At 40.7% G+C, this 27,562-nt stretch overlaps 2 protein-coding genes across 3 annotated transcripts in view; both read right to left on the bottom strand.

Moving 5' to 3' along the window:
* The window catches only part of LOC311094760 (uncharacterized protein), a 154,328-nt gene extending 138,407 nt beyond the window's left edge, over positions 1–15,921 (bottom strand). The window contains exon 1 of the mRNA XM_084132932.1: positions 15,891–15,921. The gene's annotated coding sequence lies outside the window, so the exon portion shown is untranslated. The remainder of the gene's footprint in view (positions 1–15,890) is intronic.
* The window catches only part of LOC311094516 (uncharacterized protein), a 34,341-nt gene extending 12,047 nt beyond the window's left edge, over positions 1–22,294 (bottom strand). The window contains exons 1-4 of one of the 2 annotated variants that reach the window (XM_084132514.1): positions 22,243–22,294; positions 20,313–20,607; positions 9,539–11,486; positions 485–718 (exon numbers count right to left, since the gene is read on the bottom strand). In XM_084132514.1, coding sequence (XP_083988640.1) covers positions 694–718; positions 9,539–11,486; positions 20,313–20,370 — 2,031 coding nt within the window. In that variant the 5' untranslated portion in view covers positions 20,371–20,607; positions 22,243–22,294 and the 3' untranslated portion in view covers positions 485–693. Of the gene's footprint in view, positions 1–484; positions 719–9,538; positions 11,487–20,312; positions 20,608–22,242 lie in introns of those variants that run through there. The other variant, XM_084132513.1, reaches the window with a different exon arrangement.
* Between the last annotated feature and the right edge of the window lie 5,268 nt (positions 22,295–27,562).

Here is a 27,562-nt window from a genome sequence, read left to right as displayed (position 1 = left end):
GCCCCCCCTGATCTGAACCCGAGTGGTGTTCTGTTATTGGACTTCTGTGCTAGTTACAGCTTGTCCATAATGAACAAGCATAAGGTTGTCCATCAGTGCACATGGCACCACGACACCCTAGGCTGAAGGTCAATGTTCGACTTTGTGGTCGTTTCATCTGACCTCCGGCCGTATGTCTTGTACACTCGGGTAAAGAGAGGGGCAGAGCTGTCAACTGATCATGACCTGATGGTGTGTTGGATCCGATGGCGGGGGAGGAAGCTGGACAGAATCGGCAGAACCAAACGTACTGTGAGGGTCTGTTGGGAATGTTTGGCCGAATCCCCTATCAGAGAGATCTTCAAATTCCACCTCTGGCAGAGATTCAACCGGATCCCGAGGGAGTCTGGAGATATTGAGTCCGAGTGGACCATGTTCTACACCTACATTGTGGCCGTAAGGTCTCCGGTGCCTGTCGAGGTGGCAATCCCCGAACCCGGTGGTGGACACCTGAAGTAAGGAATGCCGTACAGCTGAAGAAGGATTCCTATCGGGCCTGGCTGGCTTGTGGGACTCCTGAGGCAGCTGACGGGTACTGACAGGCCAAGCGTACTGCAGCCCGAGTGGTTGTGGAGGCAAAATTGTGGAGGATCATTTGCCCAGGTTGCCTTTTCAGTAAAAGGAGCAAAATTATGGAATTCTCTGCCAGACCACTTAAAATGTATCCGACATTAGCCACCTTAAAAAAACCTCTTGGCGTGGTTAATTTAGGAACAATACTGTTCTCATATTTAGTCTTTACACTTTGCACTCTCTGTATATTTTATGTCCTTTTTTATTTCCTTAGTTTGGATTTAATTTTTTTTCCCTCTTATTTTTAATATTGTTAAACTGTATTTTTTTTATCAAAAAGCCCTACTAGGGACAAGTGTTGTGAATTAGCTTTAGCTAAAAACGCTATGATACTAGCCTGGGTGCCAGCCCGAACCCCGCCCACAACATTTTTGGTCGGGAAGTTCAGTCTGGACTCGATCCGTTGAGGAGTAATTCACGTCTTCCCGCCGTCACGTCTTCCATTGAGGAAGCAGAGGCTGAGGGCTCGGAGGTGGACTCGTCCATCACCCAAGTTGAAGTCACAGAGGTAGTCAAGAAACTCCTCGGTGGCAAGGCACCAGGGGTGGATAAGATCCGCCCCGAGTACCTCAAGTCTTTGGATGTTGTGGGGCTGTCTTGGCTGACATGCCTCTGCAACATCACATGGCAGTCAGGGACAGTGCCTTTGGACTGGCAGACGGGGGTGCTGATCAATTTTTTAAATTAGGGGACCGGTGGGTGTGCTCCAACTATAGGAGGATCACACTTCTCAGTCTCCCCGGGAAAGTCTATGGCAGGGTACTAGAGAGGAGAACACAGCTGATAGTAAAACCTCGGATTCAGGAGGAACAGTGCGGTTTTCGTCCCGGTCGTGGAACACTGGACCAGCTCTATACCCTCTCCAGGGTGCTGGAGGGTTCATGGGAGTTTGCTCAACCAATCCACATATACTTTGTGGATTTGGAGAAGGCATTTGACTGTGTCCCTCGCAGCATCCTGTGGAGGGTGGTCTGGGGCCCTTTGCTGCAGGAGCTTGGTTCGCATTGCCGGCAGTAAGTCAGACTTGTTCCCGGTGCACGTTGGACTCTGACATGGCTGCCCTTTGTCACCGGTTCTGTTCATAATTTTTATGGACAGAATTTCTAGGCGCAGCCAGTGGCCGGAGGGTGTCAGGTTTGGGGACCACACGATTTCATCTCTGCTCTTTACGGATGATGTTGTTATGCTGGCCCCATCAGACCAGGACCTTCAGCATGCACTGGGACGGTTCGCAGCCGAGTGTGAAGCGGCTGGGATGAAAATAGGCGCCTCCAAATCCGAGGCCATGGTTCTCAGTCGGAGAAGGGTGGCTTGCTCACTTCAGGTTGGTGGAGAGTTTCTGCCTCAAGGGGAGGAGTTTAAGTATCTTGGGGTCTTGGGGAGTGAGGGAAGGATGGAACGGGAGATTGACAGACGGATCGGTGCAGTAATGCAGTTGATGTACCGGTCGGTCGTGAAGAAAGAGCTGAGCCACAAGGCGAAGCTCTCGATTTACCAGTCAATCTACCTTCCTACTCTCACCTATGGTCATGAGCTGTGGGTCATGACCGAAAGGACAAGATCCCTGACACAGGCGGCCGAAATTAGCTTTTTCCGCAGGGTGGCTGGGCGATCCCTTAGAGATAGGGTGAGAAGCTCGGTCACTCGGGAGGAGCTCAGGGTAGAGCCGCTGTTCCTCCACATCGAGAGGGGTCAGCTGAGGTGGCTCGTGCATCTTTTCCGGATGCCTTCTGGAAGCCTTCCCGGGAAGGTGTTCCGGGCATGTCCCACCGGGAAGAGGCCCCAGGGAAGACCTAGGACACGCTGGAGGGACTATGTCTCCCGGCTGGCCTGGGAACGCCCTTGGTGCCCCCCCGGAAGAGCTGGAGGAAGTGTCTAGGGAGAGGGAAGTCTGGGCATCCCTGCTTAGACTGCTGCCCCCGTGACCCGTCCCCGGATAAGCGGAAGAAGATGGATGGATAATTACATTTGTACTATTTAAAAGTACAAATGTACAGCTAGCTAGATAGCTAGTAAAAGTGATAAAAAAAATCTAATTACCTCTTGTGGCCAGCGTATTCACAACGAGTACAAATAGCAATGCAGATTAAGACTAAACGATTTCCTAGACTTATATATGGACTATATTGGGGCGAGGCACTGCTACTAAGGCAGAGATATTTCCACCTAGAATCCCCATAGGGGAACTGTCCCCCAACTGTCTCAACATACCAGCATGACCTGCACCGAGTATACAGTATATACAAGAAATATAGTTAGCCCTCAGTCATTTCATTTCACAGGTAACGATAACAGCGTTTTTTTCAGTTTGGTTGTTCACGCTAAACAGGTTGAACTCAACATGAGGTTATAGAGGAGGCAATTTGAACTATAGTCTATACACAGCTTCTCAGCATCTATCATACAACCGAATAAAGACACAGATTCACGTAAGGAAGAGTGATAAAAGACAACTTACATGTGCACTTTGTTCTGCCTGTGCTTTGAAAATGGATGGGACGTTCATATCCTTCAGACGTAGTACCGTCTTTCTGTGTCCATATAGCATTTTTTCAAAGTATTCCTCCAGTGCAAAATGCTCTTCGCAAACACGATACGGTTTCATTTTGTAGAGAGGTGTTGAAGTACAGATATCCAGAGCTGCTAGCCATTGATTTCTCAGTTACACATTCAATGGAATTCTGTGAAACATTAAATTCGTATATGACCTTTTACTATTATACCATGTTTGCTGTAGCTGTTACTTCTCAAACTAAACACAATCCAAAAGCGAAGATGCTTGGTGCAGGTCAGGCTGGTATGTTGAGGAAAGTTGGGGGATTCCCCTATGGGGATTCCAGGTAGAGTGTGATATCTCTGTGCCCAAGTAGCAGTGCTTATGCCGTTTCACACATACTCCGTGTGCAGTGCGTACGCGGTGCATGTTGCAGTGCCTATGCAGTGCAGGAGCAGCACGCGCAATAGTGCTTTCACATATGCTGCGTTTGCAGTGCGTAACTGATCCGCTGCTGTAGGATATACCACAAATACATACTCACTATTTGTATTTCAAATCCAGAAGTTATCAACAACTTTTATTTAAAAAAAAAAAGTTTTTTTTGTCAGCTTTGTGATTCTCTTTGTACACACATACACTCTTTAATAGACGTATTCACGTTTAAACCCAATTTAAACAACATATTAAATGCATTACTTCTATATACAGTGAGGAAAATAAGTATTTGAACACCCTGCTATTTTGCAAGTTCTCCCACTTAGAAATCATGGAGGGGTCTGAAATTGTCATCGTAGGTGCATGTCCACTGTGAGAGACATAATCTAAAAAAAAAATAAATCCAGAAATCACAATGTATGATTTTTTAACTATTTATTTGTATGATACAGCTGCAAATAAGTATTTGAACACCTGAGAAAATCAATGTTAATATTTGGTACAGTAGCCTTTGTTTGCAATTACAGAGGTCAAACGTTTCCTGTAGTTTTTCACCAGGTTTGCACACACTGCAGGAGGGATTTTGGCCCACTCCTCCACACAGATCTTCTCTAGATCAGTCAGGTTTCTGGGCTGTCGCTGAGAAACACAGAGTTTGAGCTCCCTCCAAAGATTCTCTATTGGGTTTAGGTCTGGAGACTGGCTAGGCCACGCCAGAACCTTAATATGCTTCTTACAGAGCCACTCCTTGGTTATCCTGGCTGTGTGCTTCGGGTCATTGTCATGTTGGAAGACCCAGCCTCGACCCATCTTCAATGCTCTAACTGAGGGAAGGAGGTTGTTCCCCAAAATCTCGCAATACATGGCCCCGGTCATCCTCTCCTTAATACAGTGCAGTCGCCCTGTCCCATGTGCAGAAAAACACCCGCAAAGCATGATGCTACTACCACCATGCTTCACAGTAGGGATGGTGTTCTTGGGATGGTACTCATCATTCTTCTTCCTCCAAACACGTTTAGTGGAATTATGACCAAAAAGTTCTATTTTGGTCTCATCTGACCACATGACTTCCTCCCATGACTCCTCTGGATCATCCAAATGGTCATTGGCAAACTTAAGACGGGCCTTGACATGTGCTGGTTTAAGCAGGGGAACCTTCCGTGCCATGCATGATTTCAAACCATGACGTCTTAGTGTATTACCAACAGTAACCTTGGAAACGGTGGTCCCAGCTCTTTTCAGGTCATTGACCAGCTCCTCCCGTGTAGTTCTGGGCTGATTTCTCACCTTTCTTAGGATCATTGAGACCCCACGAGGTGAGATCTTGCATGGAGCCCCAGTCCGAGGGAGATTGACAGTCATGTTTAGCTTCTTCCATTTTCTAATGATTGCTCCAACAGTGGACCTTTTTTCACCAAGCTGCTTGGCAATTTCCCCATAGCCCTTTTCCAGTCTTGTGGAGGTGTACAATTTTGTCTCTAGTGTCTTTGGACAGCTCTTTGGTCTTGGCCATGTTAGTAGTTGGATTCTTACTGATTGTATGGGGTGGACAGGTGTCTTTATGCAGCTAACGACCTCAAACAGGTGCATCTAATTTAGGATAATAAATGGAGTGGAGGTGGACATTTTAAAGGCAGACTAACAGGTCTTTGAGGGTCAGAATTCTAGCTGATAGACAGGTGTTCAAATACTTATTTGCAGCTGTATCATACAAATAAATAGTTAAAAAATCATATATTGTGATTTCTGGATTTTTTTTTTAGATTATGTCTCTCACAGTGGACATGCACCTACGATGACAATTTCAGACCCCTCCATGATTTCCAAGTGGGAGAACTTGCAAAATAGCAGGGTGTTCAAATACTTATTTTCCTCACTGTATATATACACTCACCTAAAGGATTATTAGGAACACCTGTTCAATTTCCCATTAATGAAATTATCTAATCAACCAATCACATGGCAGTTGCTTCAATGCATTTAGGGGTGTGGTCCTGGTCAAGACAATCTCCTGAACTCCAAATTGAATGTCAGAATGGGAAAGAAAGGTGATTTAAGCAATTTTGAGCGTGGCATGGTTGTTGGTGCCAGACGGGCCGGTCTGAGTATTTCACAATCTGCTCAGTTACTGGGATTTTCACGCACAAACATTTCTAGGGTTTACCAAGAATGGTGTGAAAAGGGAAAAACATCCAGTATGCGGCAGTCCTGTGGGCGAAAATGCCTTGTTGATGCTAGAGGTCAGAGGAGAATGGGCCGACTGATTCAAGCTGATAGAAGAGCAACTTTGACTGAAATAACCACTCGTTATAACCGAGATATGCAGCAAAGCATTTGTGAAGCCACAACACGCACAACCTTGAGGCGGATGGGCTACAACAGCAGAAGACCCCACCGGGTACCACTCATCTCCACTACAAATAGGAAAAAGAGGCTACAATTTGCACAAGCTCACCAAAATTAGACAGTTGAAGACTGGAAAAATGTTGCCTGGTCTGATGAGTCTCGATTTCTGTTGAGACATTCAGATGGTAGAGTCAGAATTTGGCGTAAACAGAATAAGAACTTGGATCTATCATGCCTTGTTACCACTGTGCAGGCTGGTGGTGGTGGTGTAATGGTGTGGGGGATGTTTTCTTGGCACACTTTAGGCCCCTTAGTGCCAATTGGGCATCGTTTAAATGCCACGGCCTACCTGAGCATTGTTTCTGACCATGTCCATCCCTTTATGACCACCATGTACCCATCATCTGATAGCTACTTCCAGCAGGATAATGCACCATGTCACAAAGCTCGAATCATTTCAAATTGGTTTCTTGGAACATGACAATGAGTTCACTGTACTAAAATGGCCCCCACAGTCACCAGATCTCAACCCAATAGAGCATCTTTGGGATGTGGTGGAACGGGAGCTTCGTGCCCTGGATGTGCATCCCACAAATTTCCATCAACTGCAAGATGCTATCCTATCAATATGGGCCAACATTTCTAAAGAATGCTTTCAGCACCTTGTTGAATCAATGCCACATAGAATTAAGGCAGTTCTGAAGGCGAAAGGGGGTCAAACACAGTATTAGTATCGTGTTCCTAATAATCCTTTAGGTGAGTGTATATATAGAACATATGAGCAGAAATTGCTAAATAAAAGCTTATTTGATGTGGCAGTATATTCTACAGTAAAAACTGTACCCAAATCTAGTCAACAAAATGTTCTTTCATATTTCGCCTGACTGTAACATTGTTTTTATGAAATATTAGGGCATATAAATGTTAATTTGCAGTTTAATACGTTGCTTATACAAAGACATTTTATTTCAACATATTTCAGTCGATTTTTACTCATCTCAGTGTAGCAAAGCATTTTAGTCGATTAAAGCGGTTTATTCTTTCACACACAGACACGCGATTCATATTTAGGCTAAACAGTCTTTACAAATATGTACCCTTCATTCATCTCACAGAAACGCGATTCATATTATAGAAACGCGATTCATCTTTTTGCGGTTTACATAGGCCTACACTAACGTTATTCCATAACGTTATTCCACATTAACACTTGAGAAAAGATAACTTAGCCTACCTCACTCCTCAGCGGGATCTATTGCTCCTCATATCAGCACTGTTCTGAGGAAACTTTTCTCCAGGATTATTAGGTAGGCTATATTACGCTGTGTTTACAGCTGATGTGGGCATTTCACAGGTCTGAAATGGTTCTCAGAATTTGCTTTTGAATAGCGCGCGCTCTCCGGGGCGTGGTCACATTACATTTGAAGGAGCTCTAATGAGCTCGACTGGAATCGCTCTCTTTTAATAAAGATTTCACAAGCTGAGAATATTTGTTTTTTATATAAATTACTTCATTTAAAAGAAGAGAATTCAAGCTTCATGTCTGTGCGTCTGTATTAGAGGTCGACCGATAGGTTTTTTTTTCAGGCCGATGCCGATGCCGATCTTTTGAAATCCGGGTCGACCGAAGGCTGATTAATGCTGCCGATTTATTTTGGCCGATTAGGTGCTTGTTTTTAACCTCTATTTGAAAGATAAAATGTAACACAGATAATTACTTAAGATAGACAAGATTTCTCAACAAAAACATTTATTGAACACTTGACCAATCTGCACTTGTACAAAAGACAAAAAGACCTTGAGATATGTTTGGTAATTGTACCTGAATGAATTGAAAAAATTCAGATTAATACATTTGTTTTCCTTAAAATTTTAATTAACAGTAATTTAAACACTTTGCAGTTTGAATGATGTCTTGTAGGCTATAAACAAAATGACTTTTTATGTTTCCACTGTTTGATCGCATCTGCGCCTCACACACACACACACAAATATAAGTAAACACTTTGTGACTTTAAACACACACGACTTTTTGATCGCGCCCGCGCCCCTCTCTCCCTCTCCCTCTCCCTCTCACACACACACACACACACCACATTCCAGCATTGCCATCTTTACATCTCAGCCTGCTTCAGAGCTAAGGCGGAGCTACAGATTAGGTGTGCCCAAAGAACCCGCGTATCTAACAGTAGTTCCGCATTACATGAATTCATTTTGCATGCAAGTTTTATTTATTTTTATACCATGTATTCTCCGTGTTAATTTATACACCGAACCGTGACGCCCGTACCATTTCGGTTCAATACGAATACATGTACCGTTCCACCCCTAGTCTACAGTGAAATACAGTCACACATTACACTGTTTGGCCAGCATTTTAACCGCGTTTAATCCAGCTACAAGCTAACGGTATGCTAAAGTTAACTGCTGACTAGCGTCACGTTTCTAACGTCCGTTTTCAGAGCATCCAAGAGAAGCACAGGCATAACAGTAGCACCGAAATGAAGCACAGAAATCCGCATTGATATTCGGTCCGGTAAATAACGGTCGTTAAGGCACCAGTGCCGTATTAGCACCGGCTCTGTCTGTAGCTACCCAACCCTAACGACGACGCTAGCAAAGCAAAGCCAGTCCTTCACCAACCTATAGTGCGTTGGTCACTTTTTTATTACTTATTTCTCTGCATTGAGTGACAACCCTCTCAAATATAAGACACACAAAACAGAACAAATAAAAGTCTCAGATTCTCTGTCTGTAATTGCAAAATTCTTGCTTACTTATTGTGACATGATAGCAACCCTTCTGCTGTGCTAATGCAACCTGAAACTACGCTATTAATATCCAAAGTAGCCGAACGTCATGTCGCCTATTCATATTTTTTCTCAAAGTTGGCAGTAACATATCAAAAGGTTTTAATTAAATATTCTTAGGCACTGGATGAGGTCTGCTCACTCTGCTGGAGAATGACTCCAGGCGCAGCGTGCGTCGAACACGTGTTCCACAACAACAACAACACTAGGCTGCCCACAGATGCGCCCGCCTAAAAATCGGCTTGATATACTGGATATTGGCCGATGCCGATTATGTTAAGAAATGCAAAAAATCGACCGATTAATCGGCTGACCTCTAGTCTGTATGCCTGTTTGACTGAGTATTCGCTGAGTTACAGTTCATTTTCGGACGCGTTTCAGAATGGACTTAACTGAGAGAGAGAAGGCAGATCTCGCATCACGTTTATTTTTCTTTATTTGGCAAAAAGCACAACACTTTGTTTTTATTGTGAGTATACACAAAAATAATACACACTTAACAGGATCGATTGATGTATGAAACTTGTTTGTAATATCAAAGTCAACAGAGCAAAATTAATCTCATTTGAACTGATAAGAAAAAAAGCGAGCTGGTATCGCCGGCGATATGGCCGACCCCAGGGGGTTAACGAATCTCCGGAAAGAATCCAAATTTCCACCACTAGACATTCAACCATCACGATTCGGCACGGTTAGCCAAGTGTGCTGAGAGTTCAAGGCCGAGAACGGTTTGTAATTGTGCCGTGCCGTACCAGGCTCAAGTGGAAACACAACTGGAACCTTTTCCGAAAGTGGAAAAGCAGCTTTTTTTCTCAGCACATAAAGATGAACTACTTACCGTGATCTCAGACTGTGGTGATGAGGTTTCTCCACTGCATGGATCTTCAGGTGTCGCTTCAGGTGACTTTTAAAAGAGAAACTGTTTCCACACTGATCACAGGTGTGCGGCTTCTCTCTGCTGTGGATCCTCTCATGTTGTATCAGATTTGCTGACACACTGAATCTCTTGTCACAGTGTGAACACTTGTAAGGTTTTTCTCCAGTGTGGATCCTCTCATGTCTTTTCAGATGTCCTGACAAACTGAATCTCTTGTCACAGTGTGAACACTTGTAAGGTTTTTCTCCAGTGTGGATCCTCTCATGTGTTTTCAGATGTGCTGACTGATTGAATCTCTTGTCACAGTGTGAACACTTGTAAGGTTTTTCTCCAGTGTGAATTCTCTGGTGCAGTTTTAAACAGTTCGCTGTAGTGAAAGTCTTCTCACACTCAAAGCACATGTACACTCTCACACCAGTGTGAGTTTTCTCATGTCCATGTAAATATTGCAGCCGTGAAAAACTCTTTCCACACACAGAACATGAATGCGTCTTCTCCTTTGTATGAACTCTCAGGTGTCTCTTCAGGTCTGATGACCCAAGAAATGTTTTGCCGCATTGATCACATGAGAACGGCTTTTCTCCAGTGTGGATTTTCATATGTTCTTTAAGGTTTGAAGAATGCCTGAAACTCTTCCCGCACTGATCACAGGTGTGTGGCTTCTCACTGCTGTGGGTCCTCTCATGTTTTTTCAGATTTGCTGAGTGACTGAATCTCTTGTCACAGTGTGAACACTTGTAAGGTTTTTCTCCAGTGTGGATCCTCTCATGTGTTTTCAGATGCGATGAGTCACTGAATCTCTTGTCACAGTGTGAACACTTGTAAGGTTTTTCTCCAGTGTGAATTCTCTGGTGCAGTTTTAAACAGTTTGCTGTAATAAAAGTCTTCTCACACTCAAAGCACATGTACTCTTTCACACCAGTGTGTATTTTCTCATGTCTATGTAAATATTGCAGCCGTGAAAAACTCTTTCCACACACAGAACATGAATGCGGCTTCTCCTTCATATGAACTGTCAGGTGTGACTTCAGGTGTGATGACCTAAGAAATGTTTTGCCGCATTGATCACATGAGAACGGCTTTTCTCCAGTGTGGATTTTCATGTGTTCTTTAAGGTTTGAAGATTGACTGAAACTCTTCCCGCACTGATCACATGAGAACGGCTTCACTCCTGTGTGGATCATCATGTGAACATTAAGGGATGATGACTGAGTGAAACTTTTCCCACATTGATTGCATACATGTGGCTTCACTCCTGTATGAACTCTCATGTGAATCTTAAGAGATTGTTTGTCTGAGAATCTCTTTTCACTCTGTCCACACATGAACGGCTTCTCTCCGGTGTGGATCCTCATGTGAAGCTCAAGTCTTTGTTTGGTTGTGAAACTCTTTCCACACTGAGTGCAGGTGAAAGATTTCTTGGCTCTTCTTTTCTTTAAAAATGTCCTTTTAGACTTTGAGCGACTCAAAGGTCTTTCTCCAGATTTGACATGATGTTCCTCCTCCACTTCCCTCAGTTCTTCACTCTCCTCCTTCACTTCACTCAGATCTTCACTCTCCTCCTTCACTACACTCAGTTCTTCCCTCTCCTCCTTCACTTCACTCGGTTCTTCACTCTCCTCCTTCACTTCACTCGGTTCTTCACTCTCCTCCTTCACTTCACTCAGTTCTTCACTCTTCTCCTTCACTTCACTCAGTTCTTCCCTCTCCTCCTCCACTTCACTCAGTTCTTCACTCTTCTCCTTTACTTCACTCAGTTCTTCACTCTCCTCCTTCACTTCACTCAGTTCTTCCCTCTCCTCCTTCACTTCACTCAGTTCTTCCCTCTCCTCCTTTACTTCACTCAGTTTTTCACTCTCCTCCTCCACTTCACTCAGTTCTTCACTCTCCTCGCTCTCTTCCATCGGGTCTGAAATGAAAGAAAAACTCTCATTTTCAAATTTTCTAAATAATCAAAATAATTCAAAGAGAGAAATATGGAGTGAATGAACATTAAAATTATCCCAAATGTAACAGACAACTGCTATAAAATATTACAATAATTTATGTCTTTTTATAAAATTTATTATACGTCCCTGAAACCTTCCCTGAATGAGGTACACTGATCTTCCAGTTATTATCTTTAAAACATTATAGGCACAAATCCCATGTTTCTGTAGTAAGAACTAGGGCTATCAAATTTGCTCAAAAATGAAATTCGAATATTCCCTCTAAAAAAACACATAATTCGAACTATTTGAACATCTGGTTGCGCACTTTGTCAATGACGCGCATTAAGTCAATAACAGGACAAATTAATACAAAGAGACATAACTACTTGTATAGGTAGTTTATTTAAGTTTAAACATTTTTGACAACGTCCCTAGACAAAAACAAGTAAATCAACTAATGGCCAAGACCGCAGACCTCACTCTCGCTCGCTCACTCACGCACTCGCAGGCACTCTTTTTCTCTCTCCTCCCCTGCTGCGTTCACACCAAACGCGAATAGAGCGTCTGGCGCGAGTGATTTCAATGTTCAGTCAATGTAAAGACGCGTCTGGAGGTCTTGCGGCACGAATGAAGCCTTGTTTATACTTTTGCCTGGCTCCGCAGCGTGAGTCTCCGCAGACTGCGCACGCACCTCCCCAAACGGACAAGGCGTTTATACTTGACACGCTCGCCGTTGTACTATTCTTTGAAACAATAGGGGGTGACTCAAGAAATTATCCTCTAAACCATCAGGAATCAGCGGTTAGAAGATACACACGTGATAATGTTTATTTTAGTACATCACCACCAATACTACACTACTAAAAGAATTGTGTAAAACCCAGTAAACCCTGAGATTATTACTAGTGACAATAAAACTAAATATATGGATATGAGAATGTGTATACAAAATAAATTAACAATTTCTTACATATTTTCTAATCTCACTAAACATTTCATTAAGTTTCGTGAACATTTTTTTAAAACATGGATCTTTATGTTCATTAAAAATACTTGTTATGCTATTGTATGCTCATTTTTTTGTAATTTTTTTAATGCATTTTCAATGTAAGCAACTAATTTAGACGTGCAAACTGGGTGCCCATGTGGTGAGAAGTTCGAGCTCGGCCTGATTCGGCTCGAAGTTGATCATCTTCGGATGCGGCGCCGCACGCGTTGTTACAAAAATTGTCGCGTGCACACAGCCAGGCGAAATTGGGTCTTGCGAACCCAACACGCACGACCGCCTACACCGCAATGACGTCATTTTTGCCGCGCGCACCTTCGCGCTTGTGCGGACGCGTCAAGTATAAACCTAGCTTGAGGCGTCACGCTCTCTGCACTAGGGTTGCAAAATTCTGGGAATTTTCAAAGATGGAAACTTTCCATGGGAATTAATGGGAATTTAAGGGAATTAACAGGAATTTATGGGAATAAACGGGAATAAACTGGGAATTTTCAAAGTTGAGGGTTGGCTCTTCATAGGGAACTTAAATATAGTTGAGGAAAGTATATTTTAGCATAATCTTGACTAAAACAAAAAGATGCCATTCAAAATACACTTGAATATCCATGCCATTCCTCAATCACATGCACATATTGCACATATCACATGCACATACTGCATGGCTATTGAGACCAAACCCCCTACTGGCACTGTGCACGCCTCCATCACATGTACAGAAGCCCAATGCACAAGACTATTGAAGGCACACATTTGAGCCTGTGGACTAAACAAAGTGAAGAAAGTTTTGATGATATTATGGGGAAATATTTTTATTAAATGTTTAAATTGCAAATATCACATTCAAATGTATTCATCTAGTAGATAGCAAGCTGATAAGTTAGATGCTAAATAAGCTAGCATAACTTTATTTACCACATAAGTAGGGCTGGGCGGTATGACGGTATATATCGTTACCGCGGAAGAAAATGTCAACCGTAACAGATTTTTTTAATCCGTGTATACCGCGACATGTAAATAAGTAGGCGTGGTTAACTCACGTGCAGCGTGCGCGAGACTGAGACACTGATATTTGTCAAAGAAACATGAAGAATGACCAAAAGGATCCACAAAAGGAATTACGTTATCAAAATTAACGTGATATTTTCGGGGGGGAAGGTGCAGAAGTCAACTAGAGCAGTGCAGCACACTGAAAGTTTAGAGAGACGCACATGCTCGCAACGGGGCTTACTTGACAACAAGTTCATATATCAATATTCTAACGAATAGAAATCACCTTAAATAATGCATCTATCCGTCTCTTATGTGTACAGTTACTTTCAGAGTGGTAATGAATATTTCCAAAATTCCCCAGCTTAACTTCCCATGGAAATTTACCGGAAATTTTCCGCCCCTTTGCAACCCTACTCTGCATAACGGTTTAAATGAACAACAACAATAAGCAAATGTTGAGTAGTGATCGACCGATATATCGGTCGGCCGATAAATCGGGCCGATATTTGCGGGTTTTACGTGTATCGGCATCGCCGATAGTTTTTTCCCGGCATTATTTACAGACAGGCGTCCGCAGGCAGCTCTGTGTTGCTGGAGACGCTGCAGTTCACGTGCAGCTCATGCACTGCCCCTCCCACACTAGCAGAGTGCTGGAAGCCTCTTCAAGACAATGGCAAGTTTTAAACTTTCAAAGCATCTTTTAACTGTTTGACTTAGCTGAAATATTGCCATACACTTAAAAAGTGGAAACACGTTGCTCTATATGTGCGTGCAACTAAGCAAGTTTGTGGGTCCAAATGGAAAACGCGAATGCCTCATCTATAAAACTGCTTGTCATTGTATTTAGGGAGCTGCAAATAGCTAAGTTTGAGGCTATCCATATGCATACAGCAGCTGTTAAAGGGATAGTTCACCCAAAAATGAAAATTCTGTCAGTAATTACTCACCCTCATGTTGTTCCAACCGCATGAGACCTTCGTTCATCTTCGGAACACAAATTAAGATATTTTTGATGAAATCTGAGAGCTGATCACTCCTCCATAGGCTGCTAGGTGGCCCAAACTTGCTGGCCCAGAAAAGTTATTAAAGAGATCGTTAATATAGTCCACGTGGCTACAGTGGTTCAATCTTAAGTATATCAAGCGACGAGAATACTTTTTGTGTGCAAAAACAAACAAAAATAACGACTTTATTCCACTTTTCATTTCCTTCTCACCACGCCCTTGATGAGCTAGCATAGATTTATCTGTATTTAGTACAGTGGTAGGTGTAGTGTTGCTGGGTGCAACAGCACTGCTGGACTGCATAGCTTTCCAGCAGACTTGGAAATTAGGCGCCAGTGTTTGCATGCACTTGGCCTGGAAGACCGTGAGTGTAAAACCTGCATTTTACGCGGAATTGCTTTTCCAACGCAATAGAGGTGAAAATGGGCTTCTCCACACAGCTCGCGCTGAAAAGCGACGCTGTGCCAAACACTGCTCCTCCTGCATGGACTCCACCACCGCAGCGGCGTCTTGATGTGAAGTGATTTTAATTACAATTTATGGTTAGGCTAAAGTTAATCGGGGGTCGACAAATGCGTCGGCGCATTTTGCTGGATTTTTTCACATAGCGGCAAAATATGAATATGTCTATAGAGACCCTGTGAGCTACTCTCCATTTTAGAGAGTCTGACAGCGGGTCTCAGGTGCACGCCCTTCCGCTCACGGTTCGTCCCCTCTATCTCCGCTGGGGTCTGCCCACTTTTCTAGCATTTTTCAAATATTGCCAGTGGGTGGAGTCAGGCTCTGACCAGGGGTTTAGTTACCCTTTAAATTCAGATTTTTAAATGAATTTAGGTGTACACAACATCCTTAATGTTTGAACAATTGCAATAGGTATTATTTTTTTTTGTATTTTGTATTTTATTCATTGACCCATTTATCTATATTCCCATGCATGTATAGACTTGATATTTCCCACGTTCATGTCTCATACAGGGGCATTATAAAGTGTCTACATCCATTTTAATAAGTAAATGTAATCTGCCAAAGATAAATGTCGACAATAATAAATAAAGCAAGGTAAACATGAAAATGGCAACAGAAACACTTGAGATCAATTCCCCTCACAGATCTCAAACCTTAACTCTTGACATTCAGTAACAGTTCTCACTCCAAACATCGAGACAATCACACAAACGAACACAACATCGCTCAGGTCTGAATGAACTCAACATATTCTCCTCATGCTCGCTGCTGCTGCACTAAATGTTTATTTCAGAAGGAAGACGCCAGAAAAGACGCACAAGTATCGCTGTGATCGATGAAAACAATACAGAAATGAGCCTGTCGCTTAATCAAACTGTATAAAGTGTGTGTGATGGTTGTGTAAATATGAGAAATACCGTGAACTGCTCTCCTCACCTCAGAAGACTCAACGCTGAAACTGAATGAGAGAAGAGACGGCGCGAGCGAGCGGTGACGTCATCGGCATTGAATCGTAATGTTAGCTAACTCTAATGTTTTCAGAGAGCATATGCTTACACGAAGACGACCCAGAGGATTGTAATTATATGTAATTGACGAATTTTAACTGCTTTAATTAATTTTCACTGTTGTTAAAGTTTTAACTAAGGCAATGTTATTGATAGGCTAGCGTTAGCTTAAACTAGCTAAGACCAACATCACTTTATAATAAGGTTTCATTTGTTAAAATTAGTTAATATTAATTACAATGAACTAACCATGAGCAATACATTTTTACTGTATTTGTTAATATTTGTTAATATAAATACAATTGTTCATTGTTTGGTCATGTTACTTCACAGTGCATTAACTAACGTAATGTTAACAAATAGCCTAGTACAACATTTTATTTTAATAATGCATTAGTAACGTTAAATGTTGAAATTAACATGAACAAATATTAATAAATGATGTAGAATTGCAGTTAATCTCTTCTACTCACCAAGACTGCGGTTATTTAATCAAAAATACAGTAATATTGTGAAATATTATTACATTCTATAGTAAAATGTAGGCTAATTTATTCCTGTGATCAAAGCTATAATCTTCAGCATCATTACTCCAGTCTTTAGTGTCACATGATCCTTCAGAAATCATTCTAATATGATGATTTGATGCTCAAGAAACAATTATGATTATTATCAATGTTGAAAACAGTTGTACTGCTTCATATTTTTGTGGAAACAACTATACCATTCAAACATTTGTGGTAAGATTAACACTTCTATTAATAAAGGATGTCTTATCGATCGAAATTAACAGTCAATGACATTTATAATGTTACAAAAGAATTTATATTTAGTAAATGCTTTAATAATATTAATTTAATAAATGCAAATAGGCCTACATGCTGTTCATTGAACTTTCTATTTATCAAAGAATCATGAAAAAATTATCACCATTTCCACAAAAATGTTAAGCAGCACAACCGTTTTCACATTGATAACAATAAGAAATGTTACCGGAGTACCAAATCAGCATATTTGAATGATTTCTGAAGGATCATGTGATATCTGATTCTGATCAATTTAAATTAATGTTTAAGTAATTGATATAGGCGTACCAGTTTATCCCTTAGCTGATCTACATTATAGAAGAACTATAAATCAGGACTCAGAAGCTTATTAGTTGGAGGTTGATGTTTTTTGCACATTATTTTTTTTTTCTCAACAGGAGCTGTAAGGAAAAACCAGTCTTCTACCAGTGCAGCAGATAGTGGAATAGGTTCTTGTGGCATCCGTTGATTTAAAGGTGCCGTAGAATGGATTATTTTATAATGTTTCCTGGGGTGCCCTTATAATGTTAGTATGTTTTTTAGATCAAAATTTGTTATAATTTAGAAATAAAAGGCATATTTCCTAGCCTGATTTCATCCTCTGATTTGAACACTCTGTTTGAAGGGGCGTGTCTGCTGAGTGTAAACGCCCACTGCTGTGATTGGCTGACATGCTTGCATATGAAATATCTGGCATTACATGTAGAACTATCTGGAAAACTTTTACTATTACAGATTTTATACGTTTTTACTATTACAGCTATCGGGATTAACGAATCATGTGAAGTTTAAGTATTTAGATCTATTCCCATCACATAAAAGGTTGCAGTGATGACCATTGAGCAGATGACAGCCTGTTGATCGCGTGAATGAAGATCTTATCACTGATGCATAAACAGTGTTGAACGACTTTGAGAGAAAGATTATCTGTCTGAACTTGAACAATTACACATCAGAAATTCACATAACCCACTGGTTCTCCAGAGGCTCGGATGAAGGAGCTAAAAAAATATTTTTGTGTTCATTTGTACATCCAAACACTGAGCAACTGCCATGCTTCGTTCGCTCGTTTGCAAGCCACGATGTCTCTCGAGGAAAAAACAATATCGCGCTGGATCTAGATAACACAGTGTAAATTATCGTTAATAAAATCACTACTTACCGCTTGCGGGAATATAACGTTAGTTGAAATTGCCCCCTTCGTCCGTTTGAGACGCTGAGAGAAGCCTGGCTGCTTGATATTGTTCCAGGTTAGAAAAACAGTCCGTGGTGAAATGGGCAGAGCAACTAACAACTTCGAATTAAACTGTAGCGGTATCCGATTATAGATAGATAGATAGATTATAGATAGATCTGCCATTTTCCCTATAATCCTCCTCCTGCTTGTTTCTTCACCTGCAGAACTTCTGATGATTCGGCTGTGCAGTTTCGCCTGGCACTGAGCATGGGCTGGCATATGCAAATTTTTAGAGGCGTACATATTAATGATCCCGACTGTTGCGTCACAGTCGGTGTTATGTGGAGATTCGCCTGTTTTTCAGGGGTGTTTTTCAAAAACGAGATTTAAATAAGAAAGAGAAAACTATGGTGTTTGAAACTCACTGTATGTCATGTCCATGTACTGAACTCTTGTTATTTAACTATGCCAAGATAAATTCAATTTCACATTCTAGGGCACCTTTAACCTTTGATCCGTGATGGTGGCCGTAAGGAACGTTCAAGAGCCAAAGAGGCCTTAACTGAGGTAAATTTCAGATATAAGAAGCACAGCACAGTACAGAACAGTGGTTTGTAATACCATGGCTTTCCGACCTGTCCTGATTGGTTTTTGATGTGTTTACAGTTTATTCTATAAAATTATTTTGGTAACACTTTACAATAAGGTTCATTGGTTAACATTAGTTAACAACCTTAGTTAACATGAACATTAAAGTTATCAAAAGTGACATTAAAACGTGTAATGTTACAAAATATTTCGTTTTTAAATAAATGTTGTTCTTTTGACATTTTTATTCATCAAAGAATCATGAAAAATGTATCATAGTTTCCAAAATATTGAGCAGCAAACTGTTTTCATATTTCTGAAGGATCATGTGACACTGAAGTAATGATTTTGAAAATTCAGCTTTGACATCACAGGAATAAATTACATTTTGAAATATATTCAAATAAGATTTTAAATTGTAATACTATTTCACAATATTACAAGTTTTACTGTATTTTTTATATATATATAAAAAAAGTCAGCTTTGGTGAGCATGAGCTCTTTATAAAACATTGTTTGTTCTTTTGTGTTTTTTGTTCCTTTGTGCACTGGAAACTGGAAGTCAAACTGAAAAAATAAAACCAAAATTTTCTGAGGTAATGTGTTATGTAATCTTGTTAAAATGGATTTCATAAAATTGGTATCGAAAAAAGTATCGTTAGGAACCGGTATCGAAACTGAGGTATCGAAAATGGCACCGGATCGAAAGATTTTGAACAATACCCAGCCCTAGGCAGACCTGACCTGTTGAAAAGAGATGGTATTCATCCCTCCTGGGATGATGATGCTCTTCTCTCTAGTAATATGGCTCATAGTCTTAGAGCTCAAACATGACAATCTGGGGCTCAGGTCAGGAAGCAGACAGACTGGCTAAACCGACCGTCTGCTAGCGGCCTCGCGTCACCAAGGTCAGATAAATCCCATCACATAGAACCTCTTTCACCTAGATATCATCATATAGAGACGGTGTCTGTTCCCCAAACTTGGTAATCCAAAAAACTTCCAGACCAATCTAAGGTTAAAAATGTAATTGTTGTTCAACAAATAAAAAACAGCTATAATACAGATGAGCAAATGCTAGGCTAAAGCTTGGGTTGCTGAATATTCGATCGCTTACTTCAAAAGCACTCATTGTTAATGATATGATTTCAGATAATAACCTAGATGTGCTGTGTTTGACAGAAACCTGGCTAAAACCAAACGATTACATTACTTTAAATGAGTCCACCCCTCAAGATTACTGTTATAAACATGAGCCTCGTCTGAAAGGCAAAGGGGGAGGTGTCGCTGTAATTTATAGTAATATTTTTAAAACCACTAAGAAATCTAGTTTTAAATATACTTCTTTTGAAGTGTTGGTGCTTAATGTAAAAATATATAGTGTTAAGGGCCGTTCACACTAAACTTCTCCTTCCATTGACTTTACACACAAATGTTTGCAGTAAAGCAGAGTAGATTGTAAAATGTACATTTTGGAATGATTATTATTTGTTATACATGTTCGTAAAAATACGCACAAATTCTGGTAACATTGTTACAAATTGTAAACCATATGTTGTAAAATAAAACAGTTAAAATATTTAAATTTAGTTTGACCTGATGTTGACAATATGAAACCTCCCTTTACCGACCATTTGTTAAAAAATAAACTTTTGCAGCCATGTCATAGTTGAACTGTTTATGTAAAAGTGCTGAAGTGCTTGAATGTTTCTAACATGAATGTTCTTCAGCATCATGAATGAATGAAGAATAAACACCAACCTCTTTGTTCTTCAGGATCTTCAGTGTGTTTCATTCTGCAGGGTTCTGGATCACTCATGTTCTCACTGTCCTCTTTAATAAACTCAGTCTTTGCAGATTTCAGCTCTTCCTGATGCTCTGATGCTCGTCTTCACATGTACCTGATGGGAATTTACAGCATTTATTGGGGAATTACTGTGGGAGGAGCTTCATTGATGATGAATTACAGTGGGAGGAGCTTCACTGATGATGTGATTACTGTGGGAGGAGCTTCACTGATGATGAATTACTGTGGGAGGAGCTTCACTGATTTGATCTGCCAAAATCAAACATAGAAGTTACTGAGTTGGTTTAGTTAAACCCTTCCAAATATAAATAATGGTAGGAAAAAACAGTTGAAAGCATAAACAGAAATAAACATAGGCTACTGTTAGATTGAATGAACAATGCCAAACCCAGCGCTGAGGGAGAAAATGTATCTCTCAAGTTTATTAGCATCTTTGTCTCAGAAGATATATCAAGAATATGAGGGGAGTTACAGCGAGTTAACCAATAAGATAGTGTATACTTTACATCATATATGAATATGATACATTGAATAACAAGGTCATATATGGTCAGTTTCTGGCTATCCTACCACATGTACATTAGTAGCCTGGAGGACTCTTATACTGTGTTCATAATAGAGAGAAAAGGAGACAGTGCCTTCTTACAGAACAAAGAAATACGCTTTTGCTGAGACTACCATACTAATATTTCTTAAAGCTACATATAGTAGCCAACAAATCCCCTCAGTCTGCTGACACCAATGAAATGAGCATTAAGTGACAATTTACAGGAGATTTGAAGCCATCAGCATAATAAATGAGGTGAAAACAGGAACTATTGTCATGAAATAAAGAGTGTTTTCAGCAGATTTGTTAATATTGATGAGCCTCAGACTATCAACACTCATTCAACAAGCCATTCAGGATCATCAGCAGATCATCTCACTTTATTCTGAGTGTTTGCTGTTAGAAACACATTATTTGAGTCAGGATACATGACAAAAGCCTGTAAAACTGCTCTATTGAAAGATATCTCACAGTGTAACATAAATCATCAATAAGAAAACAAAATAATTAAATAACCTCTCTTTATGAACCTCTTCAGGCAAATAACTACAACACCATAATATGTGAATCTAAATATAGGTCGACTTTATAATAAACTATATTTAGATTCACATATTATGGTGTTGTAGTTATTTGCCTGAAGAGGTTCATAAAGAGAGGTTATTTAATTATTTTGTTTTATTAGTATATTATTATAAATAATTATAATTATTATTATTATTATTATAAAGTTTGACTTTATAATAACTATTTATTGCAATAAAGTAATTCCATCATTAACATGTTACATATTCGTACAGAAACTGACAATAATCATAAAACACTAAAAAATAAAGAAAATGTAACGTTTCCTGTGACAAACTTAATTTATATTTATCTATATTCCAATGTATATATTTTATATTTCACACATTCATTACTCATTCAGGGGCAATTTAAAGTGTCCACATTCATTTTAATAAGTAAATGTAATCTGCCAAAGACAAATATCGACAAAGAAATAAAGGTAAACATGAAAACGGCAACAGCAACACTTGAGATCGTTTCCCATCAATTCCCCTCACAGATCTCAAACTTTAACTTGACATTCAGCAACAGTTCTCACTCCAAACATCGAGACAATCACACAAACGAACACAAACTCCCTCAGGTCTGAATGAACTCAACATATTATCCTCATGCTCGCTGCTGCTGCACTAAATGTTTATTTCAGAAGGAAGACGCCAGAAAAGACGCACAAGTATCGCTGTGATCGATGAAAACAATACAGAAATGAGCCTGTCGCTTAATCAAACTGTATAAAGTGTGTGTGTTGGTCGTGTAAATATGATAAATACCGTGAACTGCTCTCCTCGCCTCGGAAGACTCGACACTGAAACTCTCAATGAGGGAAGAGACGGCGCGAGCGAGCGGTGACGTCATCGTCCTCCAAAGCACGCGGCCACGCGCGTACGGGACACCCCCGCAGCCAATCAGGGCCACGCAGATTCAGCTTTACTAGTAGCCTTCCATTATTATTATTTTAGAACTGAAGTGACTCCAGTTACTAAAGGTGAAAGGAACTTTTTCAAGTGAAGCCCAAAATAGTCAGAATAAGCAGAGGAGGATCACCTCCATCCAGTCTGAAAAGTGTTTTGGCCTGTAAAGTCCGGCTCAGTTTATTCTGTAGCGTCCTAAGACAAATAGTAAAGGCATGTTGGTGGATTAGCAAGAGAGAGAGAGAGAGAGAGAGAGAGAGAGAGAGAGCCTTGGTTGCACCGTGAGTCTGTGAATTGCAGTTTTATTATGGAAATGAGCACGAGTGAAACCTTACAGTGTGTGGTGTAGGGCTGGGCGATATGACGAAATATATCGTCTGGACGATAGAAAATGTCTAACGTTTTATATAAGGCTCTATCGTTTCCGCCACGATAAGGCAGGGAGCTTGATTGACAGGCGATCTAACCAATCATAATCCGCCATCTTGTCCGACAAAGCAGTCAGGAGAGTTAGTAGATTAACATGGGAGGATTTGAACTTGAAAAACGGAATGTACTGACCATAGGTACTGACGCCTTTCCGCGGTTTAAAACAACATTCCTTCTTATTCCATGTTATGTTCATTCATGTTTATTTGATGCTATAAATGAACTAGAAGGAAGAGATGATCGGTTCACGAGCAGCTTTAACTGATGCTCTACAGCGATCTGTCAGACACATTTAAGAGCCACAAAACGGTATGTATTGTTTAAATTTCTTTTAAAAAATTACCAAATTTGAAAGGTGAGACTTTGTTTAATATGTTTAATATCAAAAGTAACTGAAAAGTAACCTGCTCTGTCCTGTCTGTCAGCGTGTTACAGTCTCCTCTCTGCTCCGCGATGTATTTTTCACTGCGTGAGAACATGGTGTGTGCGTGAGAGCAGCGTTGCTTGTCGGACATAGCGACAGTAACTAAGGGGGGCGGGTCTTCGCGAAGGCGAGGAGCTTGTACCTAGGGGCGACTTCTGTCGCATGGATGTGGTTTGGATATAAGAAGACCGACGTGGACCAGACAACAGTTGTTTGTAAAGTTTGCCGGCTCCCAGTGCCAACAACGGACTCCAACAATACTAATTTATTTATTTTATCACCTGCGCAAGAACCACGAAAAATAATACAGAGAAAGTCAACGAGCAAAAGCAGCGTTGAGTGGTGACGTAAGCCCTCGAAACAAACTCCAGACACAGACGCTGCAATAAATAAATAAATAAAATAAATGTTTAGTCCCTACTACCTTTTATTTGTTTTGTATATCATTTCAAACTGCATTTCCACATTACAATTTTTTATTGACTATTCATGAACTGAATTAACAGAAAAATTGTTATATCGTTATGTATATCGTTTTCGGGATATCAAATGAGCTATATCGGGATATAAAATTTTGGCCATATCGCCCAGCCCTAGTGTGGTGGATATGCGAGTGTGGGAATTGTTTCTGCTGTTCACTCGCAGTCACAGCTGTCCATTCCTCTCTCTGCCTGAGTCCAGGGAAGAGCCTGCTAATGCTGGAAGAGCCTGCTAATGCTGGAAGAGCCTGCTAATGCTGTGAGTTACACGTATCCATTCCTCTCTCTGTCTGAGGCTAGTGAAGAGCCGGCTAATGCTGTGAGTTACACGTATCCATTCCTCTCTCTGCCTGAGTCCAGTGAAGAGCCGGCTAATGCTGTGAGTTATACGTATTCTCCACTCTCTGTCTGAGGCTAGTGAAGAGCCTGCTAATGCTGTGAGTTACACGTATCCTCCACTCTCTGCCTGAGGCTAGTGAAGAGCCGGCTAATGCCGGAAGAGCCTGCTAATGCTGGAAGAGCCTGTTAATGCTGGAAGAGCCTGCTAATGCTGGAAGAGCCTGCTAATGCTGGGAGAGCCTGCTAATGCTGTGAGTTATACGTATTCTCCACTCTCTGTTTGAGGCTAGTGAAGAGCCTGCTAATGCTGTGAGTTACACGTATCCTCCACTCTCTGCCTGAGTCCAGTGAAGAGCCGGCTAATGCCGGAAGAGCCTGCTAATGCTGGAAGAGCCTGCTAATGCTGTGAGTTATACGTATTCTCCACTCTCTGTTTGAGGCTAGTGAAGAGCCTGCTAATGCTGTGAGTTACTCGTATCCTCCACTCTCTGCCGGAGGCTAGTGAAGGGCCTGCTAATGCTGGAAGGGCCTGCTAATGCTGGAAGAGCCTGCTAATGCTGGAAGAGCCTGCTAATGCTGTGAGTCATACGTATTTCTCCACTCTCTGTCTGAGGCTAGTGAAGAGCCTGCTAATGCTGTGAGTTACACGTATCCTCATGTCCTTTCCATTCTTTGTCTGAGTCCAGTGAAGAACCTGCTCCAGAAGAAAAGATGAATGCTGAGGAGGAACTGTTTTTATTTATTTAATAAAGAACATTTATTTTTAATTCTGTGTCTGTCTCCTTTGTGTCCACGGTCAGCTCCTCAGGGGCGGCACGCAAGCGGAGGGGTGGGCGGCCCGCTGGCGCTCCACCCCGACCTGTGACATTACAGTAATTAATTAGTACTGCATAACACCCAACACTGATTACGCAATTATAATGATTGTATCATCCTGTACTGTATTTTAATGACTATTTAATATTACCTCTAAACTTGTGATCAGTGCGGCAAAACATTTCTTAGTGCATCAAACCTGAAATCAAACCTGAAGTCACACCTGACAGTTCATACGAAGGAGAAGCCGCATTCATGTTCTGTGTGTGGAAAGAGTTTTTCACAGCTGCACAATTTACATAAACATGAGAAAACTCACACTGGTGTGAGAGAGTACATGTGCTTTGAGTGTGAGAAGACTTTTACTACAAGGATACATTTAAAACCGCATGAGAGGATCCACACTGGAGAAAAACCTTACAAGTGTTCACACTGTGACAAGAGATTCAGTCAATCAGAACATCTGAAAACACATGAGAGGATCCACACTGGAGAAAAACCTTACAAGTGTTCACACTGTGACAAGAGATTCAGTCAATCAGAACATCTGAAAACACATGAGAGGATCCACAGCAGAGAGAAGCTGCACACGTGTGATCAGTGTGTAAAGAGTTTCTCTTTTAAAAGTGACCTAAAGCTACACCTGAAGATCCATGCAGTGTAGAAACCACATAACCACAGCCTGAGATCAGGGTAAGTAGTTCATCTTTATGTGCTGAGAAACAAAAGCTGTTTTTCCACCTATGGAAAACCTACAGTTGTGTTTCCACTTGAGCCTGTTACGGCACGGCACAATTACAAACCGTTCTCGGCCCTGAACTCTCAGCACACTTGGCTAACCGTGCCGAACCGTGATGGTTGAATGTGTTTACTAGTGGTGGAAATTTGGATTCTTTCCAGAGATTCGTTAATTTTCAATTCGTTCACCAAAATGATTCGTTCATTGATTTGTTCAGTGACAATTTCTTCATATTATACTCATTAAGAAACCACAATTAGATCATAATAATCTAGCAAATTATAGACCCATTTCAAATCTTTTATGTCTAAAATACTAGAAAAAGTTGTGTCCACTCAACTGGGCTCTTTCTTGCAAGAAAATGATCTCTATAAAAAGTTTCAGTCGGGATTCAGGCCGCATCATAGCACTGAAACTGCGCTCGTTAAAATCACAAATTATTTACTTTTAGCTTCTGACCAAGGCTGTATCTCAATACTAGTTTTACTTGATCTAAGTGCTGCGTTCGATACTATAGATCACACAATACTCTTAGATCGACTACAAAATTATACTGGTGTTCAAGGACAAGCATTAAGCTGGTTTAGATCATACTTATCTGACCGCTACCATTTTGTCTATTTAAATGGAGAAAAATCGATCATAACTCCAGTAAACTATGGAGTGCCGCAGGGATCTGTGTTAGGCCCTCTATTATTCTCAATATATATGATGCCACTTGGAAATATTATAAGGAAACATGGAATTAGTTTCCATTGTTATGCTGATGACACTCAAATATATATTTCATCACGGCCGGATGAAAACGCTAAATTATCCAAATTGACAGAGTGTGTTAAAGATATAAATTAATTAATTTAGTATTAAAGGTAATACTTATCGGTTCAAAAAACTGCCCACAGAACCTCTCACAATACAACTTTGACATCGTAGGATGTCCTGTTACTTTATCCTCTACAGTAAAAGACCTGGGTTTTATACTCGATTGTAACCTGTCTTTTGAAAATCATATTTCGTATGTTACAAAAACAGCCTTTTTCCACCTTAGAAACATTGCTAAGCTACGTAATATGCTATCAGTTTCTGATGCAGAAAAGTTAGTTATGCATTCATGACCTCGAGACTAGATTACTGTAATGCTTTATTAGCCGGTTGTCCTGCATCCTCAATAAACAAGCTACAGTTAGTCCAAAATGCCGCTGCTAGAGTTCTAACTAGATCAAGAAAATATGATCATATAACACCGATTTTATTATCACTACATTGGCTACCTATAAAGTTCCGTATTAATTATAAGTTATTGCTACTGACTTATAAAGCCCTAAACGGCTTAGCTCCAGTCTATTTAACGGATCTTCTATCGCCCTATAATCCATCGCGCTCTTTAAGATCAATAAATTCGAGGCTTTTGGTCATACCTAGGATATCCAGATCAACCAAAGGAGGGAGAGCATTTTCACATTTGGCTCCGAAACTCTGGAATAGTCTTCCTGATACTGTTCGTTGCTCGGACTCACTCTCCCAGTTTAAAACTAGATTAAAGACGCATCTTTTTCGCCCATATAATATTGTTAATCTTACAGTTCAAACTACAATCCGGCCTCTAGTTCATAAATGCCAGAGGAGAACTGGCCCCCGACTGAGCCTGGGTTCTCCCAAGGTTTTTTTTTTTTCTCCATTAGGTCACCTGATGGAGTTTTAGGACACCATTAGGTCACTTGATGGAGTTTTTTCGGTTCCTTGCCACTGTTGCCTTTGGCTTGCTCAGTTGGGGATATTTTGGGGATATTTAATTTTATTCTATCAATCAATAAATTCCACTAGAAACAAACCTTGTTGTATTATTTTATTTTAATTTAATACTGTGAAGCTGCTTTGATACAATCTGTATTGTGAAAAGTGCTATACAAATATACTTGATTTGATTTGATTTGATTTACACCCACCACCACC

This window comes from Abramis brama (assembly GCF_963993115.1).
Source record: "Abramis brama genome assembly, chromosome: 1".
Classification (NCBI taxonomy): Eukaryota; Metazoa; Chordata; class Actinopteri; order Cypriniformes; family Leuciscidae; genus Abramis; species Abramis brama.
Note: the sequence above shows the minus strand (reverse complement) of the source record. Positions and strands in the feature narration are given on the sequence as shown.